Raw genomic sequence first — 12,174 nt, 5'->3', positions numbered from 1 at the left:
ACTTGAGTTATTCTCTCCACTCTGCTGCGGGATACTCAGATGGCTGTAGTGCAAATAGCATAGCAATGAATTTCATACTCTGACTTCCATTGATGTACAAAAATTGAATCAAATTTAAAGATCTAATTGGCTTTATTGAATGATTCATGCATTGGGCAGCATCCCACCTAGTAAATAGGTGCTCCAAGGAGCTGTACAAAGTGGAAGAACCCATGATGTTGAGCATCTTTTCATATGCTTTTTGAATGTGTAGTTTTTATGTGGATATGGGACTCTTTGCACTTCCTGGACTTGCGTGATTTCCACGCTCTGTCTTCCAGCTCACTGATCTTCTTCTGCCTCATTTAGCCTATTATTGATTTCCCCTATTGTATTTTTCATTTCAGTATTTCTTCAATTCTGTTTTGGGATTACTTATGTTTTCTACATCTTTGTTAAAAAGCCTCATTTCGGGCTTCCCTGGTGGCCCAGTGGTTGAGAGTCCGCCTGCCGATGCAGGGTACACGGGTTCGTGCCCTGGTCCGGGAGGATCCCACATGCCGCGGAGTGGCTGGGCCCGTGAGCCATGGCCGCTGAGCCTGCGCGTCCGCAGCCTGTGCTCCGCAACGGGAGAGGCCACAGCAGTGAGAGGCCCGCGTACCGCAAAAATCCAGAAAACAAAAAAAACCCCCAAAAAACAAAAGCCTCATTTTTCATTCTGTGCATCCATTCTCCTCCTGAATTGTTTGATCGTTTTTCCGATCATTACTCTGAGCTCTTCCTCGGGTAGATTGCGTATCTCCACGTCAGTTCTTCTTCTGGGTTTTTGTCTTCTTTCTTCGTCTGAAACATTCCTCTGTTGCCTCATTTTGCCTAATTTGCTATTTGTATTTTTATGTATGTGGTAGGTTTGTTACCTTTCTTGACCTTGGAGAAGTGGTCTTGGTAGAAGATGTCCTGTGCATCTCAGCAGTGTACTCCCCCTCATGTCACCCAGGGGCCAGAAGCCAGGTGGTCCCAGGTTAGTGTCTGGACTGTATCTGTGGACTGTGCCTGCAGGTTGTATGACTGTAGTTTTCTTGCTTCTGGTGTCTGTGCCCTGGTTGGTGAGGCTGGTCTAGAGGCTTCTGCCTGTCCACTGTTGGTTGGACCTGGATCTTGGCCCTTTGGTGGGCAGGTTTATGTCTAGGGGCATGCAGAGAGGTGGCTGCCTTAGGAAGCCTTTAGGCAGCCTGTCTGCTGATGGGTGGGGCTGTGTCAACTGAGACGATCGGTAGTGTTTTGTTTTTTTTTTTGGTTCATTCTCCTTTTGTATTTTCCATTGAAAGATTTTTATATGTGGAACCTTCCTTACATTTCAATAATATATTCCCTTTAGTCATGGTATGTAAACTTTTAATGTGACTTTGATTTTAGTTTACTATTTTTTTGTTTTTATTTTATTTTTAGCTGTGCAACGAGGAATGCGGTATCTTAGTTCCATGACCAGGGATGGTACCCGTGTCCCCTGCAGTGGAAGCACAGGGCCCTACCCACTGGGTGGCCAGGGAATTCCCTGAGTTTACTATTGTTTTATTGATGATTTTTTGCGTCATTATTTGTTAGGGATTTTGCTGTGTGGTTTTCTTGTAGTGTCACCATCTGACTTTGTATTAGAATAATTCTGGACTCACAGAGTTTGGAACTGTTCCCTTTTCTTGAATATATTGGGGAAGAGTTTAAGGAAGGGAGGTCTTAATTGTTTTTAAATGTTGGGTAGTGTTCTGCAGTGAAGCTCTCCGACTTTTCTTTGTTGTATGATTTTTGAATAGTGATTCAGTCTCCTTACAATGTGTAGGTTTGTTCGGATTTAAATTTTTTTCATGGTTCTGTCTTGGTAGATTTTGTTTCTCTAGGAATTTATCTATTTTAGGTTAGCCAATATTTTTAAAAAATTATTTATTTTTGGCTGTGTTGGGTCTTTGTTGCTGCAGGCGGTTTTTCTCTAGTTGCGGCGAGTGGGGACTCCTCTTTGTTTTGGTGTGCGGGCTTCTCACTGCGGTGGCTTCTCGTTGCGGAGCACGGGCTCTAGGTGCACGGGCTTCAGTAGTTGTGGCATACAGGCTCCGTAGTTGTGACTCGTGGGCTCCAGAGCGCAGGCTCAGTAGTGGTGGCATGCAGGCTTAGTTACTCCTTGGCATGTGGGATCTTCTGGGACCAGTGATCAAACCTGTGTCCCCTGCATTGGCAGGTGGATTCTTAACCACTGCACCACCAGGGAAGTCCCTAGGTTAGCCAATATTTAGACATAGAATTGTCTAAGTATTTTCTTCTAAATTAAAAAAAAATTTTTTTTGTAGGGTCAGTTGTAATCTTTTATAATGTCTCCTCTTTCATTTCTGATTTGGTAATTTGAGTCTTCTCGCTCTCTTTTTAAAGCTAGATAAGGATTTGTCCATTTTGTTCTGTTTTTCAAAGAACTGTTGTGTTGTCTTTTTCTGTAGTTTTATTCTCTTTCATTTGTCTGATCCTTTTTCCTACCTTCTGCTAACTTAGGCATATTTTGTTCTTCTAAGATCTTTTTACTTTGTTCTTTTTCAAAAAAAGGAATTTTTTATTCACAATGTAAATTCACAAGGGAATTCATTACAAGTGTGGAATAGGATAAGTATTTTAAAGAGCAATGCAGTTCTCATCAACAGAAAAGAATTTCCCCCCCATTTCGCTTTCTCTTTAGTTTGCAACCATAATTTCATATAGATAAAATAAACTTACTGTCATAATCGTTTCACAGTATGTATAAGTTCCTTATGCTCTACACCTTAAACTTAGAGTGATGTATGTCATTGTATAGAGTTGTTTATACAACTCATGTTACTGTGTAAATAGTTGGTTTTAGAAAGGCAAATAATTAAAATACGTTGGACAAAACAAAGAATAATGCAGTTCATAACAATTTAAAAATATGTATTGCTGTTTTTAAGGCAATGGTTAGTGACCTAAATGATCACATGCCTTAGTCCTCCAGTCTCAGACTCCAGGTCCTGTCCCTGAGTTTCTGAAACTGAGTAGTATGTTGAATTTGACCTTCTGCATTAATAGGGAATAGAAACGGAAAAGCTATTTTATAGGGTGTCAGTAGGGAATAGATCATTCTACCCAGAGAGAGTTTTGTATTTGTAATAGAGACTAGTCCCCATTATTTCTTTTTAAAAAAAATTATTTATTTTGGGCTGCGTCGGGTCTTAGGTGCGGCATACGGGATCTTCGTTGCTACATACAGGCTTCTCTCTAGTTGTGGCCCGCGAGTTCCATGGCGGGTGGGTTCTGTAGCTTGTGGTTCTCGGGCCCCAGTTGAGTCGCGCGAGCCGGTAGTTGTGGAGTGCGGGCTTCGTTGCCCCACAGGATGTGGGATCTTAGTTCCCTGACCAGGAACCGAACCTGGGTCCCCTGCATTGCAAGGCGGATTCTTTGTCACTGTACCACCAGGTTTCTTAAAGTTACTTAAATTAATTCCCATTTAGGAAATGTTCCTGGATCCAACCGATGATCCATGTCAACCCCTCCCTCTGCTCCAGGAGACTCAGGTTTCCAGTTCACTGAATTGCTTCCGCCTCACTAGCAGGATGTCAGAACAACCTGAGGGCAAAAATAGCTTTTTATTTAAACTCTTTTAGTCTTAAGAGGAAACATCTTGGCTTCAGACGTAATTGGCCCACACAGCCGTAACCTTTTACCCGCAAACTCTTGCAGAGAGTAACTTAAACCGGCCAAGGTACTGGAAGCACCAACCCCTCTCTGCTCCCAGTTCCTCCCTCCGGCGCTCAGTGAGCACGCCTGGGTGCTCTATTCGCCCCGCCCCTCACTGGTAGGGCCCTGCCCAGCCCCCGCCTCCAGAAACCCATTCCTAAGGAGCGAAGGTCACGGAGCGGAGCGTAAGTGTCTTATTTCTAGCCTAAGTCTGTACTGCGCGGTACCGCTCTACCCCGTCCTTGGGGTGTGGGAGTTTATAGGGACTTTAAATCCCAGCATCCGGCCCTACGCCCCAGTGAATCCAGACGTCGCCCTTACGGGTCGGGTATTTTTTCCCTGGGTTTGAAGTCTCGCAGAGGCCAGTCTTCTGACTCTTCTGCCTCTGGTCCACGTAGACACCGTTTTTCGCAAAATTTTCCTGCTTATAACGTGTTACTTTCCCGGCCTCCCTTGTGAAGTCCTCTTCCGCGAGGTGAATGCGCGACCCCCAGCCTCGCCCTCTCGGCCCCTGGAGGGCAGCGCCGGTCGCCCCGCTCCCGGACAGCCCGCGTCCCCTCCCCGGTCCTAGGATTCTGGAGAGCCCGCCGCTCTCCGGAGACCCCCTCCCTCGCAGCCCCTCTGTCCTCGCGTCTCCTCAGGCCGGTCCTTCTGCTTCGCAGGCCTCTCCTTCGTAGTCAGCCCTTCCCCGCACCCCGCGTAGGGGGAGGTGACCTAGGCCAGACGCGGGAACACCCAGTGTAGTTACTTCCCCAATTCCACCCCGTTAGAAAATATTCCCTTCTGGTAGATGGGCATTTTATACGTGAGTGAATGGAATCAGGAAAAGCAGAGACAGAGAGGCTGAGATCGAAGTAGAAAAACTGAGGAGAAAAGAATGAGGGAGAACCAGTGGGAACATAGGGTGGCTGAAGGACGTGCAAAGAGATAGTTAAATGAAAGTGATTAAGTCTTGAAAGTAGCAGGTGAATATAATGGAGAAAGAACTTAAGCCGGATCTGCAGAGATTGCAGGGCAACATAAGGAAGGGGACCTGGATCGGTCTTAGAAGGGGATAACAATGGAGTCACTTCACACAGAGTAGGGGGAGATGATAAAAGAGTTGGAACCTTGGCCTCCAGAGCATCATGGTGCTGGGAGAAAAACCGGACAAAGGGTGACAAGAAGAGCAGAGGAAGAGAGAGAGCAGGAAGGAAGCACAGCCACCTGGGGTGCCCGAGAGTGGGGAGGAAGGTAGAGTAACAGACGGAAGGAGTGTAACTGGAGGCATGGTGTAACCGCAGAGATGGGGGAAGAAAGAAGTATATAGAGATTTAGGACAAGTCGTACAGGTTGAGAAGGACCATCAAGAGGGGGAACAGTTTGCAGAGCGGGGCAGGACAGGTGTGAGGGAAGAAATGGAGAGGAAGGACAGGAACAGGAAAGAAGAGGAAAAGAAAAAGAGAAACAAAGGCAGAAACGAAATAGGGAGACAGATAAACAGACTAAAATGGGAACACCTAATAGTGCAGATGGAGGGGGAAAGTGGATCCAGATGGGTGGTGAGTTGTTTGGATGTGGATGATTATGTTGTGATAATATTGATTTGAGTCTTTAGAATCTATTGTATTTAACATTTGTTTAAATTATACAGGTGAGGATGAGAATTGCACAACTCCTGCCTATAAGGCCTGTGCAGTTTGTAATTATTTGTATCAGAAGAAAACTTCCATTTGCAAACCCTGTTGAGCAGAGAGGCAGTGACTTGATTCACTTAGATGTGGGTCACCCCCTTCCCTTTTCCTGGTGTGGAGTAGAGATCAGGGGAGAAAGGTGGAGCAAGAAAAGACTGACTGTGTCACTACATGGTGCCTTTTAAAGGAACATTGAAAGTGTGTTTTGTAATGGATTTACTTCTTTTCTTTTTCTTTACATTTAATTCTTTTGTAGCTTGAAATAAATCTTAGTTCATTCAATTTCTTTGTTCCTCTGAATAATTTTTAACTTCTGAAAGAAGCTTTGCTGGCCTCCAATATTCTATACATGTCATTCATTGCATCTTTAAGGAGGAGCTATGTACTTTCCGCATTTAGGGGATTTTCCTGTTTTCCTTATGCTTTCTGTTTGTAGTTTTATTTCATTGTGGTTAGAGAAGATACTTTTTTTTTTTTTTTGGTCTTGTCGGGTCATACTTCCGTGACCAGGGATCGAACCTGTGCCCTTGGCAGTGATCGTGTGGAGTCCTAACCACTGGACCTACCACCAGGGAATTACCATAGCCTCAGTTTTGTTTTTTCAAAACGTTGATACCGGTCTTCTGGATTAAAAATAATAAATTATTGCTTTTAAAAATTTGTTTCAAATTTATCCCTGGCCTGAGTGACTTAGTGACTCTGAGTCCCCCCATTCCTGAGGGCTGAGATCTGGGCTGAGGGTGAGGTCTCTGCTCTGCGTGGGGATGGATCAGGGCTGGTCTGTGACCTGAAGGGGATCGTCGGGTCCAGCTGAGGTGCTGGAGAGTGACTTGGTTTTTTGTTTGTTTTATTTTTGTTTGTTTTTGGCCTTGCCACATGGTTTTCGGGATCTCAGTTCCGTGACCAGGGATTGAACCTGGGCCACAGCAGTGAGAACCTAGACTCCTAACCACTAGGCCACAAGGGAAGTCCCAGGGAAGCGTGATCTGAAGGAAAGTGTGGGAAACTTCACTTATTGGTCTGTGTGTGGGAGTTTACTGTCCTGAGTCCCTCCTGGGATAGTGGGCAGCAGAGGACTGTCTGTTCCACGTGCTGAGGTCTTCCCTGTGTGTGTGGTTGTGACTCAGAAAGGGGGTGTATTGATTCTAAGCATTAAACAGTATCTTTCAAACTTTCAAGATTGACTGCTAAAGAATCATGTTGCCTAAGGAGTATGCCCGGAGGAGGAGGAAGAGGAAAGAACTGGAGTTTGGAATGGCTCTTTCTCAGGTAAAGTCATATTCTCAGTTGATTATTTCATCTTATTTCTTGAAATGCCATTCTTTGGACTCACTAATCTTCTCTGCCTCTGAAGTATCCTGCCTGACACCTGTACATCACAGTCACCCAGGGCCTTCCCTCAGGGCCTGTCATGTCCACTTGGATTCCATCTCCACACAATCCTGTGACCTGGATCTGGAACTTGTGAAGTTTCTCTGCTGGGCATAGACCTGGGCAGGGCTTCACACCCATGGATGGGTCAGTGCTGTCGGGCACCAGGGATTGTAAAGGGGCCCCATCTGAATGCACTGTCCTCTCTTCACAAAACAGAATGAAGAAGCTACACGTGGAAGGCAGATATTAATATGCAGAAATGCCTGGTAAGTTCTGGAAGAGACCAATAAGGAGAAATTTGTTCTGAGTTTTTATAATACATTCTCAGCTAAATGACTCTGTCACTGATTTCAACATCTTCATGATTGGGAATGGAATGGAAAGTTCAGAAAGAGACATCAGTGATAAGAGGGTGTTTTATTCCATTATCCATTTTAAGCTATGAAATCAACCTAAATTGTTGAGATTTGGAAGTTCTTGGAATCAGTTTTGATACCTCCATTCTTCAGTTTTTTGTCTTTTCACTGTGTTGGTTGCGTCCTTTGACACATAGAAGGTTTTACCTTTGATGTAGGTAAGGTTTCAGCTTCATTCTTTTGCAGGGAGGTATCCAGTTTCCCAGCAGCATTTGTTACTGAGACTGTCTTATTTTCATTTTGTAGTCTTAGCACCTTTGTGAATACATTTTACATATATGCAAAGGATCATTTCTGAGCATTCTCTTGTGTGCATTTGGTTTATGTATCTGTGTTTATACCAATACCACACCATCTCGATAGCTTTGTGATATGTTTTGAAATCTAAAAAAGGGAGGTCCCCATCTTTCTTCTTATTCAAGAGACTTTGGGCTATTTGTGGTTTTTGAAATTCTCTATGACTTTTAGCATGCTTTTTTCTGTTTCTTCAAAAATTGCCATGGGAATTTTGATAATCATTCCATTGAATCTGTAGCACACTTTGGGTAGCTGGGATACTTTAAGAGTATTAAGTCTTCTCGTCCATGAATATGGAATGACTATTTGTATCTTTTAAAATTTCTTTTAGCACTGTTAAGTAGTTTTCAGTGTATACTTCTTTCACCTTCTTGGCGAATTTATTCCTAAATATTGATATTTCATTTGTTTTTAATGCTATAATAAATAAGATTGTTTTCTAATTTTCCTTTGATACTGTTCATTGTGTATAGAAACGCAACTGAAAGTTTTTGCATGTTGGTTTTGTATACTGCAATTTTTCAAAACATGTATTTTGATATAGCAGCTTTCTTGTCAAAAGGTTACGGCTTCTTCATATCAAACCTTGTCTAGGAAAGAAGATAATTTTACTTCTTTTTCAATTTGGATTACTTTGATTTCTTTTTCTTGTCTAATTGCTCTGGCTAGGGGTTTCAGTACTTTGTTGAAGAGTAGTGCACAAAGTATGCATCCTTGCCTTCCTCCTGATCTCAGAGGAAAAGCTTTCAGTCTTTCATGTTTGAGTATGACTTTAGCTGTGCTGTTTTCATAAATGGTGTTTATTATGTTGAGATAATTACTGTTTCTAGTTTGTTGAGTGTTTGTCTTTTTTTTTTTTAATATTTATGTTTATTTATTTATTTGGCTGCCCTGGGTCTTAGTGGCAGATCCCGATCTTCCATCTTCATTGTGGCATGGGAGATCTAGTTCCCTGACCAGGGATTGAACCTGGGCCCCCTGTATTGGGAGTGCAGAGTTGTAGCCACTGGACTTGGACCACCAGGGAAGTCCCAAGTGTTTATATCTTGAAAGTTTGTTGCATTTTGTCAAATGCTTTTTTCTGCAGTAACTGAGATGATCCTTTGTGACATTTTTTTTTTTTTTTTTTTTGCGTTACGCGGGCCTCTCACTGCTGTGGCCTCTCCCGCCATGGAGCACAGGCTCCGGACGCGCAGGCTTAGCGCCCACGGCTCACGGGCCCAGCCGCTCCGCAGCATGTGGGATCCTCCCGGACCGGGGCTCGAACCCGCGTCCCCTGCATCGGCAGGCGGACGCTCAGCCACTGCACCACCAGGGAAGCCCCCTTTGTGACATTCTTTCCTTTATTTTGTTAATGTGGTGTACCACATAATTGATTTTTGTATGTTGAGTCCTCCTTACCCCTTATAGTGATATAAATAAAATCCACTTGATCATGATGTCAGGTCTTTTTAATGTGGTGTTGAATTTGGTTTGCTGATGTTTTGTTAAAGATTTTGTAGCAATATTCATCGGGGATATTGATTTCTAGTTTTCCTTTCTTCTGTTTTTGTCTGGGTTTGGTATCAGAATCATGATGGCTCCATACGTTGAGTTTGTGAGTGTTCCCTCTTCAACTCATTTTTAGCAAGATTAGTGGTAATTCTTTTGTAAATGTTTGGTAGAATTGGGTCCTGGGTTTTTTTTGTTTGTTTGAAGTTTTTGATTACTGCTTGAATGTCTTTAGTTATAATTGGGTTCAAATTTTTTTTATTTCTTAAGGATTAAGATTTAGTAGGTTATATGTTTCTAAGAATTTACCTGTATCTTCTCCATTCTGTAATTTGTAGACATTATTGTTCATAATACTCTTTTATAATCCTTTAAAAAATTTCTTTGACATTAAAGATTTCTTTGACAATCTCTCCACTTTAGTTTCTGTTTTCAGTTATATGAATCTTTTTTCTTAGTCCAGCTAAGTGTTTTTCCATTGAATTTTTCAAAACGCCAATGCTACTTTGCTTTTATATTTTTCTGCTTTGTATTTTGTTAATCTCTGGTCTAATCTTTATGATTTACCTCTTTCCTTTTGCTAAATTTGGGTTCAGTTTGATTTTTTTCCCCCTACTTCATAGAGGTATAAAAATAGATTTCTGGTTTGAGATCTTTTCTTTTTCTTATTTAAAGCATTTAGATTTCCTTTTTAGTACTGCCTAAACTGTGTGTTCAGAATTTTGGTATGTTGTATTTTCATTTTCAGCCCAATATTTAAAAATTCCCTTGTGATTTGTTCCTTGACCCATTGGTGCTTTAAGAATGAGTTGTTTAGGGAATTCCCAGGCAATGCGGTGGTTAGTGCTCCACACTTTCACTGCTTAGGGCCTGGGTTTGATCCCTGGTTGGAGAACTAAGATCTCACAAATGGCGTGTTGTAGCCAAAAAGGAAAGAAAGAAAGAATGAATGAATGAATAAAATATTTCAACTTAAAAAAAAAGAATGAGTTTTTTAATTTCCACAGTTTGGGGAATTTTCTTTTTTCTTCTGCTGTTTATTTTTAGTTTTATTTTATTATGATAGAGAACATACTTTTTATGATCTCAATCTCTTAACATTATTAAGATTTGCTTTTTGCCTTAATACATGGTCTGTTGTGGAGAATGTTCCATGTGTGCTTGAGAAGCATGTTTCTGCTGCTCTTGTTGGGTGGAGTGATCTGTACATGTCTGTTATGTCTACTTGGCCTACAGTGTTGTTCAAGTCCTCTGTTTCCTTGTTGATGTTCTCTTTGGTTCCATCCATAAGTAAACATGAGCCATTGAAGTCTCATACTATTCTTGTGCTATTTCTCTCTTCATTTCTGTTAATGTTTGCTTCCGTTTTCTTGGAGATCTAATGTTATATTTGTATATTGTTTTTGTTTTATCTTTTTGATAAATTGACTGTTTTATCATTGTATAATGTTTTTTGTCTTTTTATTTTTTTCTGGTATTATGGAGTCACCCCTGCTCTCTTTAGGATGGAATATCTTTTCCATCCTTTCACTTTTCACCTTTCCGTGTCTTTAGATGTGTGAATGTTCACAGTTTTAAATCTCTGATATGCTCTCTCTGTGGCTCTCGCTCTCGGTTTTCCTCCTGTTACTTCCTCTAGTGGTCCCTGCTCAGGAAACCTGTACAGTGGTGAAAGGCAGGAACCCTGGCCAGCCCGCTTCACTGCACTGTAACTTCAGAGGGAATGCATCAAGTATTTCCTTTTCATCATGACGTTTGTTTGAAATGTGTTTTTTAATAATAATTTTTTTCCACATTCTTTTTTTCATGATTTTTAATTCTCCAAGAAGTTTATAACTTCACTGTTGTGATAAACTTTTTCTTAATCTGTGAAAATAATGTAGAATACTACTATTCTAATTTTGAATCGATTTTTAAAAAATTAATTTATTTATGGCTGCGTTGGGTCTTTGTTGCTGCGTGTGGGCTTTCTCTAGTTGCGGCGAGCAGGGGCTACTCTTCGTTGTGGTACATGGGCTTCTCATTGCAGTGGCTTCTCTTGTTGCGGAGCACGGGCTCTAGGTGCGTGGGCTTCAGTAGTTGTGGCATGCGGGCTCAGGAGCTGTGGCTCGCAGGCTCTAGAGCGCAGGCTCAATAGTTGTGGCTTACAGACTTAGTTGCTCCGCGGCATGTGGGATCTTCCCGGACCAGGGCTCGAACCTGTGTCCCCTCCATTTGGCAGGCAGATTCTCAACCGTTGTGCCACCAGGGAAGTCCCAAATCAATGTTTTATTATTAGAAAAAACAAGGAAACTCTTGGCCTGTTGTTAATGCCCAAGTATGTAAATTTTAATGGCTGAAGTTGTATTTATATTTTTGAATATAGTTATTGAGATTGGAGTTAAAGTATTTTTTTTTTATGATCATACCATTTTTCTTTTAGTAGCCTATTATGGAATCACGTTGACAAACTAAATTCAGTACAGTTGATACATTTTCATTGTCTGAAAGATGCTGAAATACCCATGAATAAAAGGGTGATTAAAAAATTGAAAATATGTCAGGAAACAACTATCATTTCAGTAATTTAGTGTGGACATGTGTGTGCATAAGTTCATGGATGTGCACGGCATCCCTGGTTTAGATAAACAACATGATTTTAAAACTATGTATTACATCTTTTGTAGTCGAAATTATATCTTCAGTATACTCAGTGGCCTTGAATTTTTTCTATGCTATCATGTTAATGGTTTAAATTGTAGTAAGATTACTAAAATTTTTAATATATGTGTGTGCGTGCCCACATTTATAATGGCCTTTCATGCTTTTCTGCATTCACCTTGGACTTTTTTCAGGTTTTCTCAGGTATCCCTCTGTGTGTCCTTTTAATGCTCTCTGTTACTTATCTGTTTGATTTTTAAGTTTCAGTTTCAGAGCCCAACCCTCTGAGTTTAGGTGCTTGCTGTGTCATTTGTTAACTTCTTGACCTGAGTCAAGTTTCTCAGAGGGTCTCTGACACAGTTTTTTCTTCTGTAAGATGGGAACAGATCTTTCTCTAATGAGCTGTTACGTTGATGATATGTTCATACCTGTAAAGCACTTTATAGAGTAATGTTTAGATTAATATTACAGTAATTTAGAGTAATAAGAAGTGTTCCAGGGACTTTCCTGGTGGTCCAGTGCTTAAGAATCCGCCTTCCAATGCAGGGGATGCGGGTTCGATCCCAGGTCAGGGA

The 12,174-nt window shown here is 41.5% G+C and overlaps 2 protein-coding genes across 4 annotated transcripts in view; one reads left to right on the top strand and one right to left on the bottom strand.

The window, feature by feature from the left end:
- LOC101279864 (zinc finger protein 160-like) overlaps nt 1-12,174 on the bottom strand; it is a 325,017-nt gene that overhangs the window by 150,417 nt on the left and 162,426 nt on the right. The window lies entirely within an intron of this gene.
- The window catches only part of LOC117199139 (zinc finger protein 677-like), a 545,188-nt gene continuing 539,577 nt past the window's right edge, over nt 6,564-12,174 (top strand). For all 3 annotated transcript variants that reach the window (XM_049703391.1, XM_049703390.1, XM_049703389.1), the window contains exon 1: nt 6,564-6,650. In XM_049703391.1, coding sequence (XP_049559348.1) covers nt 6,579-6,650 — 72 coding nt within the window. In that variant the 5' untranslated portion in view covers nt 6,564-6,578. The remainder of the gene's footprint in view (nt 6,651-12,174) is intronic.

The sequence above is a fragment of the Orcinus orca genome, chromosome 20 (assembly GCF_937001465.1).
Source record: "Orcinus orca chromosome 20, mOrcOrc1.1, whole genome shotgun sequence".
Lineage (NCBI taxonomy): Eukaryota > Metazoa > Chordata > Mammalia > Artiodactyla > Delphinidae > Orcinus > Orcinus orca.
This window is presented reverse-complemented; position numbering and strand designations above follow the sequence as displayed.